The following is a 22,360-nucleotide window of genomic DNA, read 5'->3' as shown; positions in this document are numbered from 1 at the left end:
TGGTCTATTTACCAACAAACGAAAGGTCCTTCATGCAGCCCCAGAGCATACTTCCCCTCCCACAGGCTGGAAGGAATGCTGAACGAGTCAATAAAACCAGGGTCACAGTGAGCAAGAGACCTTCTCCCCAAGAAAGATGATAATCGAATTATAGCAAATTTCAGAAAGTCTTCTCTCTTTTCTTAATCAAGAACAAAACCAGACTCCTTCTCAAAATGCACTATTAAGAATTGTAACTTTTCCTAAATGCGCCAGATAGATTTTCATCCATGCAATATTAAAACTCACAAGCGTCTTTTCAATTTCTTTTAATGATGAGGTGTGCAATAAAAATGCAGCAGTGCTTCGTTTAGGCAAAGGAGCTGGAGCAAAAAGTACCAAAATAAATAAATAATAAACTTACATGGGCCACTTACCAAAAATAAAAGCATTTAATTCAATCTTTTACAGGAGGCACACGCAGCATTCTGAAAGCAAAAAAAAATTCTCATAACACAAACCTCTACTTAAAAATCACTGCCAGGGGCTGGAACCAGGGCAGAGTGTTATTTCTTTTTCAATTTATTTTTTAATGTTTGGATATTAATGACATCAAGTGCCATATCGTATATATAATAAGGCAGCTTGGTATAATAAAAGGAGTTAGAAAACCTAAGGACCAGACTTGCCTCCAGCGCTTTATCGGTGTGTGACCCTGAGTAACTTATAAAATATACCAGATTGTCAGTTGCCTCACTTCAACAGGCAGACAATAAAACTTGCCCTGCTTACTTGCCAGCATTTCCTGAGGGTTAAACAAAATATGATAAGGATCTTTATAAATTATGGCATTTATGAATGCCAGGTACCAGCACTAATTTCCTCATTATCTGTTTAATAATCGTGCAAAGCAGGACAGTGGGATGCAAGTGGGTTGAGAGGTAGTGGCTGAGTTTCCAAGGCTGATTCTATTGCTGCATCGGTTGAACTTCGGGCAAAGTCACGGAATTTCTCTGGGCTGCTGCATCCCCTTATATAAAATAAGCCATCACCAATCTACTCCACCCAACTTCTCACAGATTCCTGGGGGAAAAGATGGGCTTATACAGAAAAAACTAAGGGAACAAACCACTATGCACATTCACCAAGAGCCAGGCTAGATGTCTTGGGAGCAAATAATTGCTGCTTCACAAGCTGAAAGAGGATCCAAGTTAATGATTTATAATTTAACTGGCCATCTCTTTCACCTACTTTTTAAACGTATCTTGGATCAGGCCCATAAACAACATTTACAAAGTATGCCTACTTGAAATTTGCATGGAAAATATCAATCTCTTCTCTATTCGGTTTGCTACAATGACTTGAGATACTTGAATCTTCCCAAGAAATCCATGTGCTGTTTCTCCATGAGCAACATTTACTAAAAATGATCAGGCAAATTCTCCTAGGATGACTTGGCATCTTACACCCACTTCCTGTTTTGTTTCTGTATGGCCAGTGTACTCAGACTGGATTATACAGTTTTCAAAGGCTGAAAAATATCAAAAGAGGAATGTCTCATGACACACGAAAAGTATGTAAAGTTCAAATTTCTGTGTCCATGAATAAAGTCTTATGGGAACCCAGCCAGGGTTATTCATTTTCATATTGTCTGTGGCTGCTTTCTCCTTATAAGAGCAGAGTTGGCTATGACAGAGACCAAAGAGCCCTTGCAAATTCTAAAATATTTACTAGCTAGTCCTTTCCAGAAAAAGTGTGCCATCCCCTGATTTAGCCAGCTTGGGGACACCCATCAGTGAACTATGACACACAACCTGGGAAATACATACCAACAATAGCAGCACCATTCAAAACTCTAATAGTGAGTTTTCCGAACCTTAAGGTGGGTACTAACATCATCCTTCATTTACAGATGAAGGAAACTTGCTTAGAAAAATGAAGTTCCCCAAAGTCACAAGTCAGTGAGTTGGCAATCAAATTAGTTCCCTATAATTCTAAAACTGACAACTTATACAGTGAGGAAAGGTAGATTTTGTCCTTTCTCATAAGCTGAAAGATAGAAAACATTTCCTGACTGTTTCCTCTCTCCATGTTAAATAATGACTTTAAATATACAATCTGAGATGTGTGTGATTAAAGATCAGTCTCCTTATCCAGCTTGAGGTGTGTCTGCAGTTGTTTGAGTTCTGTTCTTTTCAAAACAAAGAAGTACGTATTGGTCAAACGTGTCACACTCTCCTGGCAGTTGAAGGTGACAGAGGCCATTTCCCACATCAAGCTACTAAATGTGCCTTTTTTAAATACAAGAGAAGGTACCTTCTGCTGAACCAGATATAATCCACAATGATCTGTTCTTGAAGGCAGGACAACCCAGACTGGCATGTATCAATATTTTTGTTAATAAGAGTAGAGGAGAAACCTGCACGCATTCAGTCTTGAGATTTCCTGTTCCCACCACATTAGGACTCTCCTGACCAAAAGGCAAAAGCAGGGACTTCTCTGGTGGCCCAGTGGCTAAGACACCATGCTCCCAGTGCAAGAAGTCCAGGTTCGATCCCTGGTCAGGAAACTGGATCCCATAACTAAGAGTTTACATACTACAACTAAAGATCCTGCATGCTGCAACTAAGACCTGACATAACCAAATAAATAAATAAAAATAAATAGCTTTTAAAAAGGCAAAAGCAAATTTAGTCAGGGTTCCGAGAGAGTGTTTCTGCAACCTGCGTGAAGAATTGCATCCAGGAGGTTTAGGGCTGACCGAGTCAACACAAAGAATGCAATCTGGTCAAGATCAGCCATTATTCACACTGGATGCATGTGGATGAACCCACGTCTAAGTCCCCATCCTTGACACAGGGTTGGTGAAGTGGACCAATGAACAGTTAAGTCAGTGTCGGGGGAGGCTACTGAATAGGAAAGGGAGTTTCTTTAGCTGTTGGATGTGGGCACATAGATCACGCAGACATTCTTGAAGGAGGTTTGGACAAGATCCGGTTCGAGAAAGTCTTAGCTGAGTCTCCTCTGCACTTCAAACTTCCAAAGATCCTGGTCAACCTCCCCCTAACCCCTCAGGGATACATTCAACTCAACAGCACAGTATTAATCATGACTCTGAGACTCCAAAACCTTGCACCTTGGGTTTAAAGGCACCTGTGTGGTTTTTGTTTGTTTCTTTTTGCACTTTTCTTTCTTTTTTAATTCACATCTTGCTGACACAAGTGGAAATTCCGATTTCTTGGCAGAAAAACCTGATGTTTCCTGCCAAGCCATTCAGATAAAAATTCTTCCATCCTCCTTCATGGCTGGGTCCAGCTCTACTAAAGCCCTCAAGAAGAGTTGGAGGAAACAGCAACCACGACACATAATCCAGGCATTTTTATTGTGCTTGACAATTTTATTAATTCTATTGGGTCTCTTTAGTCTATTCTATCATTTGTAAGGAAAGGAAAAAAATTCTCCTATGGTCCAGCTAGCAAATGTAACATCCCCTCCCTATAAAGTGAACGCATCTCACAGTTCATTCAACAGAATGTTAGCAACCACTGCAATGTCAAGCCAGAGAGAAGTGGCCTCTCCTGGGCTCTCAAGCAGCCAGCCTCACAGAGCAAGGAAGGTCATTTTTATTTGTCTACCTTCCTATGCATTATTGGCTCTGGACTTCTAGGGAGGCATGGTCCATAAAAGGAAGAAGGAAGCAATTTTTTTTTATGTTTTCAAACTAATCTTCAAAGCTACACCACCAATCTGTCCAATAACAGCAATATTCACAAATTTCAGATCTGCCATCCAAACACCGATTCTATGCAATACTGACCTCTTGCTATAAGAGGTAGCCATAGTCTTCCTCGCCAAGGGCTTCATAAACTACTCTGAATAAAACCAAGACAGGTGTGTATCTCTGTGCACTTGCCTGTCCTCTCACTCTGCTCCTTGTCTCCCCACACCAGAGCGCTCTACCAGCTCAGCCCGCACTGTCACGCCCCTCCCAGGGCCAGCAAGGAGTGCTCCTCCTCATCACCAGCTTGTCTTTGCCATGTAACTGCCTCTATCTGATTCAACTTTTCTCTAACAATGTCTTTGTTGGACCCAGCACCACCTCCATCCAATACACCATCTCTCTTCTCTATCTATCACACCACTGAGCAAATTCTAAACTCTCCTGACCCCAGTATCTCTCTCTCTCTCTCTCTTTTTTTTTTTTTTTTGATGTGGACCATTTTTAAAGTCTTTAATTTGTCACAATATTGCTTCTGTTGTGTGTGTGTTCTGGTTTTTTGGTCATGAGGCATGTGGGATCTTAGCTCCCAGACCAGGGATCAAACCCACATCCCCTGCACTGGAAGGTGAAGTCTTAACCACTGGACTTCCAGGGAAGTCTCCTCAGTGTCTCTTTTTCTTGACCTTCTGTGGTTTGCACTTGACTCCTGAATTGTCTGTAAGGTTTCCAAGAACTGTCCTTTGGCCAATTTAATGGCTTCCTCTCTGCACTGATGCTTCAACACTATCTTCCATTCACTCTTTCAAGCAAACTTTGTGTACCTGTCTTTTTCTATTCTTTAAGTTTGAATGTGAACCTGTTTACAAAACAGAAACAGATTCACAAACATAGAAAACAAATTTATGGTTACCAAATGGGAAAGGAGAGGGGAAGGATACATTAGAAGCTTGAGATTAACAGATACATAGTACTATAAATAAAACAGATAAAAAAGAAGAACCAGTACGGAGCATAAGAGATTATATTCAATATCTTACAATAATCTATAATGGAAAAAAATCTGAAAAAATAATTAAAACTTATTAAACATAATAAGTTTATAAACTTAATTAAATTAAAAATTAAAACTTATTGCAACATTTATATATGTTATATATATATATATGCATATAACTGAATCACTTTGCTATACACCTGAACCAACACAACATTGTAAAATCAACTATACTTCAAATAAATAAATAAATTCGAATGACTCCAAAATGTGAATATTCCAGGACCTTGTAAATTCATTTAATGGGCCTACCTAGATGAACCTGAAATGCATTGTGGGGTGAAACATCAACGTACGTGTAAAAAGGTAAGTTCTAATTGAATAGCATAAACAGAAAATAATCACTAAAAAGTCCTATACATACACTAACACTACAAAGTTTTGAAAAGTGGTGTTTTAATATGGTTATATACTGCCGTGTTACAATGCATTTAAGAAATCTAAAAAAAGTTTAGATTATTCAATGAAACTCTGCATTCTAGGAGCAGTTTTATTAGTGCAAGAGAAAGCAATAATGAAATGACAAAGGAATTAAAACTTATTCACAGACTGCAGTTCCTGAAAGATACAGTAATCAGTAGAAAATCTTTGGTTTTAGCACAACCCTACTATAGAAACCACAGAAACCACCAAAAGTTTTCATAAAATACTTGCTCATCCAATTTGAACTATCTTGCTATGTGTTCTATTTGAAGGTTTTATAAGTTAAAATAACTTGCAAAAGCATAAAGGATTTCATAGGGGCTAGGAGGACTTTTATTTAATTACTTTAAAAAAATATCCCCTCAGAAATACATATTCCTAAAACTCAAATACAGAATCATTTTTCCACATAAACACTAGAAAATGAGAAAGCAGAGGTCATGAAATAGCTTAATTTCAATGTCCAGGTCATGAAGATATAAAATGTATCTTATATGATGCTATACAATGCTAATAAAATGCTATACAATGTATCATGTCATTAAATCAAAACACACTGTTAGTACATGATGGGGTGGGGTGGAGTGGAGAGGGGGACAGGAGGCGGGTGGGTGGTCTCCTTCCCTACTTATGCCAGGCCTAGGCCTAGGCTCATTGAAATCTAGTTACTGCTGATACCAAGTCTCGAACTTCTTTTGCATTCTGCCCAGCTGACTGCAGAAAAAAACACCTAAAAGGCTACTTTAGAAGAGAACAAGTAGAGTCAGTAAAATTACTGAGCAGCCTAAAATTCTGAAAAACTCAATCAAAAAAGGAAAACCCAGTCTTACAAAGAAACTTCAAACCACAGAAGAAAATACAAAGAACTAGGAAACAGAAACTTTGTGAATCCTAAAATTGCATGTGAAAAGAAAGAAAGTGAAGTCACTCAGTCCAACTCTTTGCAACCCCATGGACTGTAGGCTACCAGGCTCCTCCATCCATGGGACTTTCCAGGCAAGAGTACTGGAGGGGGTTGCTGTTTCCTTCTCCAGGGGATCTTCCTGACCCAGGGATCAAACCCGGGTCTCCCGCATTGTAGGCAGATGCTTTACCATCTGAGCCACCAGGGAAGTCGCCATATTCAATCTTAATTTCAAAAGTGCAAAAGTAAACTTTTCAGGGATTTCTGAAAACTGAAGCAATGTTAAAAGCCCTGGTAATCCTCACTCCAATGCTTAAAGATCTTTTAGAAACACCTGTCACTTCTCTGCTCACAAACCTTGCAGGAAATTCAAGTTTCTACACAACCAGCCCCAAACTTCCTGGGCTCCGAGTGAGAGAAACCATCTTCAGGCCTCTCCTTGCCCATCCTGTGAGGCTATTCCACTCTCCACCCAATGTCTATAGGGCATTTCTCACACTTTTCTATGATAAGCTATTTACTTGTAAATCTCTAGCACTAGAAGGTAAGTTCCTTGAGAGCAGAGGCTGAATCTTGTTAACTGTGGTATCTCTTCTGCCTAGCATACCACAGACACTAAAGCATCATTCTAGGGAGGAATAAATAATTGAATAAATGGGGTGGGACTTGCAGGTGGTGTCTTATAGTGATGTTTCCAGGGCTGGCAGTAGCAGCATCTCTCTGATTAGAATCAAGCCCCAGGGGAAAGGACACCGGGGCATCCCTGTGGGCCCTGACAACAGGATCTCAAGAAACAAGATGCCCAAAGTGAAAACACAGCTCCAAACCAGGGTGGGGTGACGAACATGGGAGTGAACAACAGAGAAGGGTCACCTATGGCAGCCTTTGGCCAGGCGTTGGTTCTGACTTTTAAGCCCCCGTTTACTGTTGCTGGGCTTCCCTGGTGGCCCAAATGGTAAAGAATCTGCCTGCAATGCAGGAGACCTGTGTTCATTCCCTGGGTTGGGAAGATCCCCTGGAGAAGGGAATGGCAAACCACCCCAGAATTCTTGCCTGGAGAATCCCATGAGCAGAGGAGCCTGGTGGGTTACAGTTCATGGGGTCACAAAGGGTCAGACACAACTAACTTTCATTTTCACTTTTTTTTTTAACTGTTGCTAGATTATCAATTAAGAATATTATCTTGCTATTCATCAATTTAAGAATAGTGTCCTCTAGTGGCAGATAAAACATTGAGGACACTAAAGCAAGGAGAATGAAAATAAGCAAACAGACAAAAGGGCAAGAAAAGCCGGGCATGAACTACCCTATCACAGACGTGGTTGAGATTTTTGACGCGTTCAATATTCATTTCACAGGAGTTTCTGTGGAGATGAACATTTAGTCACATAGATGAGAGAGATACAAAGTGATTCATAGTTTATAGAGATACCAATAAAATTGGAAAGACACCAACAAACATTTGGCCCGCCTTGAGACAATGAATCACAAGGTTAGACAGGTTTTGGAAAGTATTGATGACTATACATAAAATTGATGGGTTGAAGAATAACAAAAACAAATTGAGAGGCTTCCCTGGTGGCTCAGAGGTTGAAGCGTCTGCCTGCAATGAGGGAGACCTGGGTTCGATCCCTGGGTTGGGAAGATCCCCTGGAGAAGGAAATGGCAACCCACTCCAGTATTCTTGCCTGGAGAAACCCATGGACAGAGGAGCCTGGTGGGCTACAGTACATGGGGTCGCAAAGAGTCGGACACGACTGAGCAACTTCACTTCACTTCACTTCAGGAATTCCCTGGCAGTTCAGTGGTAAGGACCCCGCACTTCCAAACTAAGATCCTGCATGCCAAGTGGCATGGCCAAGATATAAACAAAAATAATAATAAAGAAATTGAACAATGGTTTTTTAAAAAAAAGGAATTTAACCTTTCTCCATACATTCAGATAAATAAAAGGCGGGAGAGAGACAGCAAGTGAAAGGTGGGGGAAATAAAGTAACTCTGCCAATTCCTTAAAAGGATAGGCCATTTTTATGTAGCACATGGAGTTGTTTTTTTTTTTTTTTTTAATTCTCAGCCTTTCATCTTACTCTGGTAGGACTGCATTTGCCACAGGCTGATAAGTGAATATGGCAGAACTTCAAAACTCATGTCAGCCAAAGAATCTAGAGAGAGAAGAAAAAAAAAAAATCAGACATAAAGCTGGTAAAAAGCAGCTATAAATTTTTTTTAATGCCTTTTATTTAATTCTACCAGAAGATCACACAGCAGTGTGATCTTGATTTGGGACATCTCAACCTCAACTCGTGCACGCACATGGCCTCCATCCAATTTCTTGCCCCAAAGATGTGGTTTTCATTAAACTAGTAAACCAAGGAAGGTTGTTTGTAAGACCAATACATTAAAAAACTCTTTCCTCTTAAGACAGTTTGAACCTTCCATTTACTAGAATGAGTCAAGAACTGATGAAGAAGAAAATAACAGGATGGAAAATGTAATGCTACGCAGAGAGATGAGAACCCAGGCTGAAGCCAACAGTCATTATCCACAATTTATATCAGCATCTTGTTAACAGAACTTCATTACTCGCATCCTTACCAAAAGGGTGACTACAAGAAAAGACAAAACAGAAAAACATTCATTTCAAGTCCATGCTGTTCTGTACTTGGCTCAAGAGAGGTAGGTGGAGAAGACAAAAGAAGGATGTGGACCCATGAAAGTTTGTTAAAATGTCAGCTCTACTCCCGACACCAAGTGTGCTGAAACAGAAGTACTAGAATATGTATAGAGGCATTTGTAACCAAACATTCACAACTGCCAGTGCCCAGCAGCAGTAGGAAGAATTCATAAATGGGGGCACATTCACCACAAAACAAGGTGAAAGAACACCCAAAACTACACGACATGTGAATGAATCCTGTAAATATAATGTAGAGCAAGAAAAGAGAAGCCAAGTAACAAATCTGTAAAGTACAAAAACAGCTACAACCGGTCCATGCTGATAAGTCAGATATGGAGGCTCTAAGATGCTGGTGACCATCTGTTTTTGAGGGTTTGGTGCCAGTTTTACAAATACGTTTGGTTTGTGAAAATCATTGAACTGTATAATTTATGATATAAGCACTTTTCTACATGCATGTTTCTTTCAGGAAAATGTGGTTAAGTATCAGTTCTAAAAACTTCCAGACAGTTCCTAAATGTTCTCTTCTTCAGGTTTGTCTCTTGCACTCCCATCCACAAGTGCTCTTACCTTTCTTAAATATGAAACTTGCAGCTGTGTATTTTATGTAGCTTAATGCAAATGTATTCAAATGTCTGCCAGATATTAAAAAACATTACTCGAGAACAGTATGGAGGTTCCTTAAAAAACTAAACATAGAGTTACCACATGATTCTGCAATCCCACTCCTGGGCATATATCCAGAGAAAACCATAATTCAAAGATCCAGGCACCCAGCGCTCACTGTGGCACCATTTACAATAGCCAAGGCGCGGAAGCAACCTAAATGTCCATCAGCAGTGGAACAGGTAGAGAGGATATAGATAGACAGACAAATGGAATACTACTCAGCCATAAAAATGAAATAATGTCATTTGCAAAGTGGATGGACCTAGAGATTATCATGTTAAATAAGTCAGAGGAAGACAAATATCATATGATATCACCTACATATGGAATCTAAAAAAATGATACAAATGAACTTATTTACAAAACAGAAATAGAGTCACAAACAGAAAACAAACGTATGGCTACAAAAGGGGATAGCAGAGTGGGGGAAATAAATCAGGAGTCTGGGAATGAACATATACACGCTACTATATATAAAATAGGTAAACAAGATCCTACCATACAGCACAGGGAATTATACTCAGTATCTTAAAATGACCTATAATGGAAACGAATCTGAAAAAATGTGTGTGTGTGTGTGTGTGTGTGTGTGTGTGTAATTGAACCACTTTGCTGTATACTTGAAACACACTACGGCAAATTAACTAAATTTCAATTCAAAAATTTTTAATGTTACTCTATAACAAAAAGAACTCCCAAAATGAGGAGGGGAATGTGGAACTGACATGAAGAGGCAATTCACTGAAGAAGAGATTTAAGTGTGCAATTAGAAAGTGAAAACTAGTTTCTTTTATTTCATTATATAATGAAAAAAGTGAAAATTGAAATATAGTAGTGCTTTGTAGTTTTGCCTTGACATCAAATCAGGAAGTGCTCGTAAAGGCTGAGTAAAACAGAAAACATTATCGTATCCTCAGTGTGTAAAAGTAGTACATGCTGTATACCCACATCTCTGTGCCTCAGTGTGGTGCCCCGTGACACATCTGAAATATGTATCCACTTTACCAAATCCTGCTCTTTCTGGATGCGTACCCAAAGGAGTAATTTAGGTTCCAGGCAAAGACGTAGCTACAAGGATGTTCACTGAAACATGATTTATAAGACAAGGGGCTTCCCCTGGTGGCTCAGACAGTAAAGAATCTGTCTATAATGCAGGAGACGTGGGTTCGACCCTTGGGTCGGGAAAATCCCATGGAGAAGGGAATGTTTACCCACTCCAGTATTCTTGCCTGAAGAATTCGATGGACAGTGGAGACTGGTGAGCTACAGTCCATGGGGTCACAAATAGTCAGACATGGCTAAGCCACTTTCATTTTCACTTTTCAAAGTTCCACAACGACCACAGTAAGAGATTAAAAATATCCACAAAGCAAAGAGCAAAAGAGCTGGGAGCAGAGAGGGCAGAAGTGTATAAAAGAGTATTAGCAGTGGTGGTTATTGTTGAAAAGTCGATGATGAGCGTTTTTAAATTCTCTATTTCCTAATTCTTTTCCAAAATTAAAAAAAAAAAAGTTTTATGGCTGAGTAATCCTCCACTGTATGTATGTGCCACATCTCCCCTATCCATTCCACAGAAGGGGTGGCAATGAATTGGGAGACTGGGATTGACATATATCCACTATTGATACTATGCATAAAATAGATAATTAATGAGCATCTACTGTATCGCTCAGGGAACTCAACTCAAGGCGCTGTGGTGACCTAAATGAGAAGGAAATCTAAAAAATGGAATATATGTATACTATGGCTGATTCACTTTGCTGTACAGTAGAAAGTAACACAACATTGTAAAGCAACTATATTCCAATAAAAAAATTTTTAATGTTTTAAAAGAATGCTTAATTTAGAAATAAATGTGTCTTTGCAGAGCTGTTTCAAGCTTGAATATTATAGTCCCAGTGCAATTTCTTAGATATAGATCTCATGTACAGTGCTTATTGGCCCTTTAAGAAAGCCTTTGGTCTTTCTGAAATACAAGTTAATGGTAAAGGAAAGAAATGCCAGAACTCTCCCTGCAATTGCCACCATCAAGTATTTGCTTGGGCATTTCTCTTCTTTGCTAAATCCCCCTTGGGGGTGGGAAGGAGGTATTAGACATTCTGTGAGTTCATGCCCAGTTTAACCCTCACTCCCCAGACAAAATATAACCTGTGAGCATTCATTTGTTTCTCTTCCCTGCAGCAACGACTCAGTTGACTCAGCACACAGCTATTTATTAATCATACTATGTGCAATCGCACAGTTCTATAAAAGCCACAATGTCTTCCATTGCCAACTCACACCATTTCCCAGCTCTCCTGACCCTGTAGCTCTGGGCATTGTATTAACAGTTCTCTCTGCCCTGCTTTTCACCTTTGCTCCTATTAAGTGTCAGACTGCATTGATTGCAAAATTTTCAAAGATGGTTCAGAAGTCTGGATGAGATGCAATTTCACGGACTTTTCTATGGTAGAAATAATTGTGCTATGGGTGTCAGTAAGTGGCACATTTTTGTCTTCAGTAAGGGGCAGAACCTTCCTCCTAAGTGAAAACTTCAAGACACTGAAAATCCTTTCCTATGAGGAGAACTGAGAAGGAGAGAGTGAGTCCAAGTACTTAAGGAATAAAATAGGATGGTTTCCAACTCCTCTGTCACCATGTTGAAGCCCTGTGATAAACACATGTGTGTAGAAAAAAAGACTAGAAAAAATATACTAAAATGTTCATTTTTCCCATATCTGAGTCATGGTAAGGATGAATTTTGTTTTCTTTATCTATGTTTTCAATATTTTCTGCATTAAGTACTGATTTGTTATTAGAAAGCTATAATTATGTGCCACAGGACACAAAGGGCTTCCCAGGTGGCACAATTGGTAAAGAACCTGCGGGCCAATGCAGGAGAAATAAGAGATGCAGGTTCAATCCCTGGGTTGGGAAGATACACTGGAGGAGGCCATGGCAATCCACTCCAGTATTCTTGCCTGGAGAATCCCAGGGACAGAGGAGTCTGGAGGGCTACAGTCCATGGGGTCACAAAGAGTCAGACAAAACTGAGCGATTTAGCCCGCATAGGACACAAAAAGTGTAATGAGATAAACAGCAGAGAAGTCGGGATCAAGGGCCCTGGAATTTGGGGCTTCTCACAAACACACAAGTTTTACACAGTTTCCAAAGCTTTCTTCCAAAGGCATTCCTTCTAAGGGTATGCAGAAAACATGTGCCATTTATTATCCATGTTGACGGTGAAGATACAGGGGAGACTAAAGAAAGGACCAAAGACTGGGACATGATCTGGTTTCATTGTTTCTACCAAAAATTCTCTCTTACATTTTAATGATGCTTTTCTGGCAGGGAGGGTGGGTGAGAAGGATGTATTTTCCACCCATAAAAGTTGAACAGACTGTGCCCTCACACTGACTCTAAGAATAAAACCATGTGAATTGCTCCAAACATGGAGGGGAGTGTGTTTCTGCAGGATTCACACATGCTGCTTCAGTTCAAAGATCTCACTTCGGCCAGCTCCCCTGCCTGCCTCCCTTGCCTGTGGAAGAGGAGAGGGAGAAGGATCATGGCAGTCACCATGGCGTGTCCCCAGATTGGAGAGTTTTGGAGGCTGGAATTTCTACCAACCAACAGAATTAGATGGTAAAATGAAAAAGTATTAAACATTTAATAGGATGAAGGGAGGAAATGGTCTCAAAATCATCACACATCCAGGTAAATGTAGAGTTGCACCCATTCTTAATGTCCCTTCCTTGGTCACAACCTTAAAGGCTCTGTATCTAAGCAGTGTGTGCAGTGGAGACGAACGGCACTGAGACATCCCAGCTCTCCCAGTCCATCCTCTGACCTGGCCTTCCCACAAGCTGCCCAGGAAGAAAGGAAGAGCCTCCAGTGGCAGACCTAAGATTTTCTCTGGAGTAGAGCCAACACAAACCATCATCTACTGTTAATGCCTTATATTTTTATTTTGCATGTTGCAATGGGTAGATGTCCCAGAGATGCTCGTGAAATGTCAGGCTCACCTGGAGAAAATGGAGCCCTTCATGAGCACCAGGCTGGGCTCAGGAGCTGCCATGGACAGACACACGGACGAGAACTGTTTTAAAGAAATCAGTTGAAAAGTCTGAGACACACTGAGAGCTTTTCTCTCTCTTTCCTTCCATCACATCCTAAGCAACTTGAAGTTACTTACTTCTTTTTTTTTAATATTTTTAATTTATTTTAAAATATTAATTTATTTTGACTGTGCTGGGTCTTAGTTGCAGCTTGTGGGATCGAACCTGAGTCCCCCGCATTGGGAGCACAGTTTTACCCCTGTGAGTAAAGTCCCCTGTGGGGACTTACCACCAGGGAAGTCCCAAAGTTACTTACTTCTAAGGCTCAAGTCTGGCTCTCATTTCTAAAAAGGGATGTCTAAAATTGCACTCGTATTGCTTAGCCTCTGCAATCAATCCAGAGTAATGAATGAATGAGCATCCTGCACGGAGCTGAGTAATGAATTTGCAGTCTGTTTGCTTTTGCAGAAAGCTGCCCATTTATTCTGATTTAGAAGCAAATAGACATTATCATAGTCTCCTACCTTTCCCCCCCCCGTATTTTCCAGTTCTCCTTTCCTTTCCTCACTTGCATCCCCACATGGGCCTGCCAAAAGACTGGCTTCTCTTATAATCAAAAAGGATTTTCTGAGTCACTGATTCCCCCAAAGCAGAAAAACCTTCAGGAATTCTTTAGAAACATCAATAAAAATATAGCCAATGACCCTCAGGAAGGGTTAGTGTTTCCTCCAGTGTGGAAGTGACCCAAGGGAGGCAAGGAAGAAAAGTGATGGTTGTGAGAACCTAAGGACTAAAGAAGAATATGTTCATTTCATTTTGGTTCTTATAACTTTATATTCAGGGTCATTATATACTGGATATAGGGCTTCTCAGATGGTCCAGTGGTAAAGAATCCACCCGCCAATGCAGGAGCTGCAGAAAACGTCAGTTCGATCCCTGGGTAAGGAAGATCCCCTGGAGGAGGAAATGACAACCCACTCCAGTATTCTTGCCTGGCAAATCCCATGGACAGAGGAGCCTGGTAGGCTATAGTCCATAGGAATTGCAAAGAGTTGGACACAAATGAGTGATTAAGCACACACACATACTGGGCACACATTTGACCAGTGCCTCATGGCTTCTATTTCTAAGACATACTGAAGGATTATAGAAATCTTGGCCCACTATGTTAATTCTGCAAAAACATCTTAATTTTGCACTTCTTCTTAAGGACAAAAAGGCAATGTAAAGTATTGCCTTATAATATTGAACTGAAAAAATAAAATTAAATGTAGAATAGTTTCTTATATTCTATGGGATAAAAGGCTTACAAATATGCACAAGGAATTAGTAGGATATAATATAAAATATGAGCTTCCCTGGTGGCTCAGATGATAAAGCGTCTGCCTGCAATGCAGGAGATCCGGGTTCGATCCCTGGGTTGGGAAGATCTCCTGGAGGAGGAAATGGCAACCCACTCCAGTATTCTTGCCTGGAGAACCCCACGGATGGAGGAGCCTGGTAGGCTACAGTCCATGGGGTTGCAAAGAGTCGGACACGACTGAGCGACTTTACTTTACTTTCACTTTCAATATAAAATATAAATCTTCTAATTGTTCAAAAACTTCACATAGCAATTTTATCAAATTTAAAATGAATTTAGGGTGTGCATCACCTGTTATTATCTGGGCAACTAGTTATTCTTTTCCATCTGACATAGTCCATCTAAATCACATAACCTCCCCCACTCCCAATAATACACACGGAGATTTCTTTGGATGGCTCTTCTCCATGAGAAATGGAGAACTAACCCTCAAATTCTGATTTTCTGGCTCTCATTTACTCGGTACTCTGGTTCAAAATGGGCTTCCCTGGTGGCTTAGTTGGTAAAGAATACACCCGCAATGCAAGAAACCCCGGTTTGACTCCTGGGTTGGAAAGATGCCCTGGAGAAGGGATAGGCTTCCCATTCCAGTATTCTTGTGCTTTCCTGGTGACTCAGACGAAAAAGAATCTGCCTGCAACGTGGGAGACCTGGAGTCGATCCCTGGGTTGGGAAGACCCCCTGGAGGAGGGCATGGCAGCCCACTCCAGTATTCTTGCCTGGAAAATCCCACGGACAGAGGAGCCTGGTGGGCTACAGGCCATGGGGTCGCAGAGAGTTGGACACGACTGAGCAAGACTAAGTATAGCACAGCCCTGGCTCAAAACTGGGTCTAGCGATGTCAGCGTTGTACGTCACAACTTCTTTCAGCTGAATTCTCCTTCCAGCCAACCCCAGGGACTTGGCCAGCTTCACCCTCAATGCCTATTTATTCACTTCCTCCCCTTGAAACGTTAAAAGCGTCCTGTCGTTAACCAGCTGGTTAGAGCTGAGCAAATCCTCCTAAATCAGCCCTTTGCCGGGGCAGACGACCTGGGAGTTCATGGTGGCTCTTTGCTGACACAGAACAACTAAAGCACAATTCGGTTCACAAAGGAACCTTTGCGTGTTTGCAGGCCTCCTCTTTCATCTGCAGGTTCAGAGTGCGTTTTTGATGAACTGTGCTCATCAGCCACCCCCCAGGGCCGCACAGAGGGTGAGAGCACAGGCCCGGAGTCCGGCTGCCAGGGTTCAAGGCCCAGCCGTCACTACCCTCGGCGCACGAGTGATCTCCCCAGCGCCGTTTCCTCATCTGCAAAGTGTGATGATGGCAGTGGGCTTGCCCTGAATGAAGGAACACCTGTGAGAAGTGATCTCCGGATGTCAGCTCTCTGCCCAACCTCTCCCCCCAGGCTAACAGACTGTCTGCAGACACCTCGGAGAGCTGTCCTGCCTGATTCATGTAACGGAAGCCTGCTGCCTGAGAGTCACACCTTATGCAAACTTTCAAGTCCATGAAGATCTAAGCAAGACCTTGAGAAACTAGCTGATCAAAACCTATTACTCAGCCATAAAATTGAGGAAAATAATGCCACTTGCAGCAACATGGATGGACCCAGAGATTATTATACTGGGACAGAGAAAGGTGAATATCATATGGCATGGCTTATATGTGCAATCTAAAAAAAAATGATACAAATGAACTCATAGACAAAAGAGAAATAGACCCACAGACACAGAAAACAAACCTTTGGTTACCAAGGAGGAAAGCGGGGAGAGAGATAAATTAGGAGGATGGGATTAACATATACACACTACTATATATAAAATAACCAACAAGGATGTACTGTATAGCACAGGGAACTATACTCATTATTTTGTAATAACCTATAATGGAAAAGCATCTAAAAAAGAATATGGATATATATAGATAGATAAATAATTGAATCACTTTGCTGTGTTAATGCAACATTGTAAATCAGCTATACTTCAATAAAAATAAAAACACACCTCATATGTGATGTTCCACCCACCTGTGTGTCTATAACCAAGGGAGATACACGCATTTGTGTGTGTGATACATGATTTTTTTTTTTTTTTTTGGTGATACATGATTTTAAGCACTGCCATGAGCCAGTGATGTTGGCAGAAAGAAGCTCTCTGGACCAGTTACTCAGAAATGCTCACTTGCCATACCTCGGTCCAGCTCTGTGAGCTGAGGAAACAAACTTCACCCTTTTGGGCCTCAGTCTCTTCATAAATGAAGTGATAGCAGCCTCCTTCATACAACATGTGGCCAGGGAGTGAGTTAAGTTCTACCAACTGATACAGAAAAGCAAATACTCCGCAAGAGTAAGTGGATTCCAATTCGCACACTAAGATGACTAATAACGTAAACAGCAATATCATAAGCTATTGAGTGTCAAGCTGTGCAAACCCTTCAGATCTCTGATTCCCTTAAATCCTCACCACAGTCTTATCATTCCCATTTCCCAATGAGAAAACCAAAGCTGGGGGCGGGGGGGAAGTTCCCCAAGGTCACACAGCAATCAAACGAAGCCTGGGTCTGTCGAATCTCAGAACACACACTCTGGACAGTACAAGCCCCAGAACCTTCCTCTTAACTGCAGCAGTTTGAATTTGTCAATGATCTCAAGTCTCAGACAGAATGGTGGAGAAGGATGAGCACACAGGCTAGCCAGCCAGGTCATCAAATCAGACATGGTGACCAACAAGGAGACAGGTGCCCTGGGCAGCCTAACACGAAATCTTATTTCAACTGCATTTAACATTTACTCAAACTGCATTAGTTATACCCCCAGAGAAGCTGGTACTGACCCAAAGGTGGCCTCAAAGATTCACCAAGGTACCCGAAGGGAGCTGGGCTCTAAGCAGAGGCACAAAGAAGGCCCCTTCCACTGCTGTGTATACTCCTTTGAGCCAAGATCCTAAAAAATACTGTTTAGGTCCATAGATCACACAAAATCCCTCATGAAAACATATCTGTCAGCTGGGTTTTCTAACGATTCTCATCCACCCCACCCAGGATCATCAGTCCTTGGGGCAAAGAATCCTGAGAATATCTTTCCTCCTACACCCCACAAACACATGTGATTTTCTCCTCTCTCTTTCTGAAACTCTCTAGGTACTTGGCCCAGTTTGGCCCTCAAAAAACTCCCCAGTCAGTGGAAAGAAACAGAACAAGATAGGGATTCATGCCCACAGATGTCTAAAGCAACACAAGTCCATTGGTCATGCAAATGGCAGACAACCAGCCCCATCTGAACTCCACTGGGACGAATGCTTCTCCACCTTTCATGTGTCTAAGACAACGTACTTCTCCATTCCTTGGCCACTGAGCAAAATAAAAGGTCCAAAACTCAGTTCAGCAAGGAATTCCTCCAAGGAACTACCTCCTGAGTCTTCAATTAGTTGTGCCTCCCACTCTCCCCTGGACTCATATTGAAGGTGGATTACAGATCACTGCATCTTCCAGTTGCCTGGAGAGGGCTAGAGAAGCAGACGAAGTCTGGGGGCCCAGGAAGAACAGAGAGGTTTTGCCCTCTGCCCTCAGCACTGTAAAACCTCATCCCCCAATCACAAGGCATCAGCCAAGCTATGTGAAAGCACACACTACAGTAAGGAGATGCTCTGGTTTATTCACTCACCCCAGTCCAGATCGCCTGTGTGCTAAGCCCCCACCGGCTGCTTTTTATCTAGGGTGAAACAGATCACCAGCCCAGGCTGGATGCATGAGACAAGTGCTCGGGCCTGGTGCACTGGGAAGACCCAGAGGAATCGGGTGGAGAGGGAGGTGGGAGGGGGGATTGGGATGGGGAATACATGTAAATCCATGGCTGATTCATGTCAATGTATGGCAAAAACCACTACAATATTGTAAAGTAATTAGCCTCCAACTAATAAAAATAAATGAAAAAAAAATATATATATATTTATTCTATTCCCCACTTTTCATTTCTTGAGTTCAAGTCAGAAGACCAAAGTAAGTTTGGCAAGTGAATCCCCCAAAATACTTTGTCACCTGCTGTATTTGGAATACTTTTTATTGCTATACTGAATGTCATATCAACCTGCTCTAGACTGAAAAAAGAAGCACATTGATATGAAAGTTGCTTGAACTATAAATTCTCTAGGATACTTAAAACCATCCTGGTCCAAATGAAGGCAATGTCCCGCGCTTGAAATGCAAATGACTTTTATTTAAACTGAAACCACTACTTAAAACTGTATTTAGAGTAAAAACTCTTTTGTTTATAAAAATCATAAGGAGTAGTTCTAGGTTAACAGGACAAGATTTGACTTTGGGTTTTATTCTTTAAATAAACAGAAGAGAATGGAGGGGGGAAAAAATCAGGTTTTTTTCTTTTTTTCTACTTCAGCATGTCTTTTAAAGAATAAGGATGGTCTTCTATAGAACTGCAATACCATTATTATACCAAAACCCAGTAATAATACAATAATTATATCTAGTATACATCCATATTCAAAATATGGTGCACACGGACAGCTGATGAGACAGGCTTGATCCTTTCCCCTGGCCTTCCCAAGGTGCAAAAAGTACAAGAACACACGTAGCAGACAGCAGCGCTAGGATGGGAACTCAGTCTGATCCCAAGTCTCTGGTCCATGATCGCCACTTGTACTTGTCTGTGGCTCTAAAATGTAGAAATTTTAACTATTAAATCTGATGGAAGGATGATCACAAATAAGTTTATCAAAGGGATACAGGAACCAAAGACCAACTGTAAAGTGAACCAAATTTTAAAGCATAGATAAACAGCAGAGAAAAGAAAAAGTCATTTTTAATAGCACAAAAATGCCAACAATTTCATCCTCCTCAGTAGAAATTCTCCTTACCTCCAGGCCTTGGCTTGTCCAATAAGACAATCCAAGAGTATCATAGACTGATGGATGCCTCATGCATTACTTCTTTCCCCCAATTTTTTTTTTTTATTGTGGTCAAATATATATACAGTTTACTATCCTAACCACTTTTAACTGCATGGTTCAAGGACTTCCCTGTTGGTCCAGAGGTTAAGACTCTGTGCTTCCAATGCAGGGGGCATAGATTCAATTCCTGGTCAGGAAACTAAGATCCTACATGTGCTGACATGACCAAAAATAAATTAATTAATTTAATTAAATTTTTAAAAAATTTGAGCCAAAAATTAAAAAAAAAAAAAAAGAGTAAGTGATAAGTGCACAGATCAGCGGCATTAAGTACATTCACATTGTGGTATAACCATCACCAGCATCCATCTGCTTCATGCAGGACTTCTGATGAGGCTCTGCTTCAAGCAGTATCACTCACAATTCCATGAACACTCATTAAACCCAGCCATGGGTGAGACTGGGTCAGATATCAGTGTCCCGAGACAGATCCCACATAGCTCTGCCTTCACGGGGCTCAAAGTCTACTAACAGAATGAGACACATAATCAGACAGTCTCTAAAACAGATTTCAGGTGCTGCCCAGTTGTGAAATGAAGTAGAGAGAGCAGATGCCCTGTCTCTGGGCCCAAGGACAAGGAGGATCCAGCTGGGTCCCAGCTGAGAGGATTCTTGCCAGTGACAGCATGCACATGTTACAGGGGAACAGAAGCCACCCATACCACTTCCTTGCATTGACACAGAAAATTTCAGAAAAAGAGGACAAAAATGTGGATCGCCCAAAGCACCGAGTTTTAAACATTAGCTCATGGTTTCAGGCACGCAGCTTCCACTGGGGTTCTGGTTTGCGTAGGCAGTCAGTTGGTGCTCTCAGGGAGAGCACACTGCAACCCACCGAGACGCAGGAGCTTACGTCTACGGTCACGTGAACAGAGAGGTAGAAGAAGTTTGGGGACTGAACTCTGGGGCACCCCAACAGTAGAAGTTTGGAGAACGCAGGAGAAGCCACTGAAGGAGATGATCAACAGGAGACAGAAAGAAGAAAACAGGTGGAGAGATGAGATCGATGTCAAGGAATGAATGAACACCGAGGAATAGGGAGTGAAGAGCCAGGTCAAATGCTGCTGATGGGCCAAGATGATGACGATGGAAAACCGTCCTCTGGATTTAGCAATGTGGGGTCACAGATAGACTGGACAAGCAGTTTCCACGAAGCAAGAGATCAGGGAAAAAGCTGAAGTGGGTGTAAAGGGGATGGCTGACGACAAGACATAGACAGTGAATATAAACAACTCCTTGAAGATTTGCTGCAAAGACCTGTGTGGCAATTGGTGGAGATGACTAGGGTCAAGGAGTGTTGTTTGTTTCTTTTAAGAGGATCGAAGTTTATATACTGATAGGAGTGATCCAGCAGAAAAACAAAACATTTGACGCGGAAGAGAGAGGGGATGGTGGTGGCCTGGAGAAGGTGGGAGGGATGGGACCCAGGGCACATTTGGAAGAATTGGCTTTATTTTTTTTTTTTTAAGTTTTTATTTTATACTGGAGTATAGCTGATTAACAATGTGGTGACAGTTTCAGGTACACAGCACAGTGACTCAGTCATACATGTATGCATTCTCCCCCTAAACTCTCCTCCCACCGAGGCTGGAGAAACTGGCTTTAGACATCACCTGTGAGAACAGGGTCAGGGCAGTGGACAGTTAAGGCACAGATTCTGGAAGGTGAGCAGATGTGATTGCAGGAGGTAGTAGAAGCTCTCTTTGGTCAGCTTCAATTAATAAAAGGAGAAAAGTATATCATCAGCTGAGGGATGAGGAAGAAGAATCATTCATTAGAACAATGAGCAGAAGATATGAGAGTCTTGCAGGAAGAATAGAAAAGTAAAAGAACAGGGAGGATGATGCTCCCAGGAAGTGACATTTTGTCACTGAGCCCCCCCAAAAAATGTGTGATGTGTGATTACCCTTTCTACTGTCTACTAAATAAAAATTAAGTATAGTAAGTGGAATCAAGTTATTTCATATTTCTCAAGAATGGCCATATTAAGCTGAAAACACTACAAAAAAATGTTGAAAAGATAGGCTTAAAAAAAAATAGGCTTATGTACTGAGACCCACTATTTAATATGGATCTGGTACTATTTAATTCACCTACGGATAACATAACTGATATTGCCAGGGGTTGAACTATATCAGTGATGCTTAAAAGGAAGTGAAATCTGTATCTTTTTTATATCTCAATGGCTTCCTTAACATCCAGTTCCCTTTCAAATTTTGGGATGACTATTATAAGAAGTAAGCAACAGTTTGAAACAATCTCAGCTCAGAATTATACAGTAGAATCTCAGCTCAAATGTATATAGCCATAAAAGATTTTAAAAGCATCAGGAAATCCATGACTACTCTTAAAGACTTTTGCAAACCTGGCCTGCACAGCTGTTTCCAAACTGGAAAGGTACACCAAACACTTGCCCATTATCGGGACCAGGGACTGGCAAACATTTTCTGTAAAGGAAGGAGTAAATATCTTCAGTTTGGCACATCATTTTGTTGCAAGCATATAATTCTGTAATAAAAAACTACAACATGCCCAAACAAATGGGCATGGCTGTGTTCCAAAAAATCTTTATTTACACAAACA

The 22,360-nt window shown here is 41.2% G+C and overlaps 1 protein-coding gene across 8 annotated transcripts in view; it reads right to left on the bottom strand.

Moving 5' to 3' along the window:
- GLI3 (GLI family zinc finger 3) overlaps window positions 1–22,360 on the bottom strand; it is a 305,459-nt gene that overhangs the window by 220,651 nt on the left and 62,448 nt on the right. For 4 of the 8 annotated variants that reach the window (XM_043872222.1, XM_043872221.1, XM_043872220.1 and 1 more), the window contains exon 3: window positions 8,169–8,243. The exons of 2 other annotated variants lie outside the window; for them this stretch is intronic. In XM_043872222.1, the coding sequence (XP_043728157.1) occupies window positions 8,169–8,243 (75 nt within the window). Of the gene's footprint in view, window positions 1–416; window positions 468–8,168; window positions 8,244–22,142; window positions 22,225–22,360 lie in introns of all 8 variants that reach the window. 2 more of the 8 variants (XM_043872225.1, XM_043872229.1) reach the window with 2 other exon arrangements.

This window comes from Cervus elaphus, chromosome 18, assembly GCF_910594005.1.
Source record: "Cervus elaphus chromosome 18, mCerEla1.1, whole genome shotgun sequence".
In the NCBI taxonomy this organism is placed as follows: domain Eukaryota; kingdom Metazoa; phylum Chordata; class Mammalia; order Artiodactyla; family Cervidae; genus Cervus; species Cervus elaphus.
The sequence above is the reverse complement of the archived record's forward strand: the minus strand, read 5'-3'. Positions and strand labels throughout refer to the sequence as shown.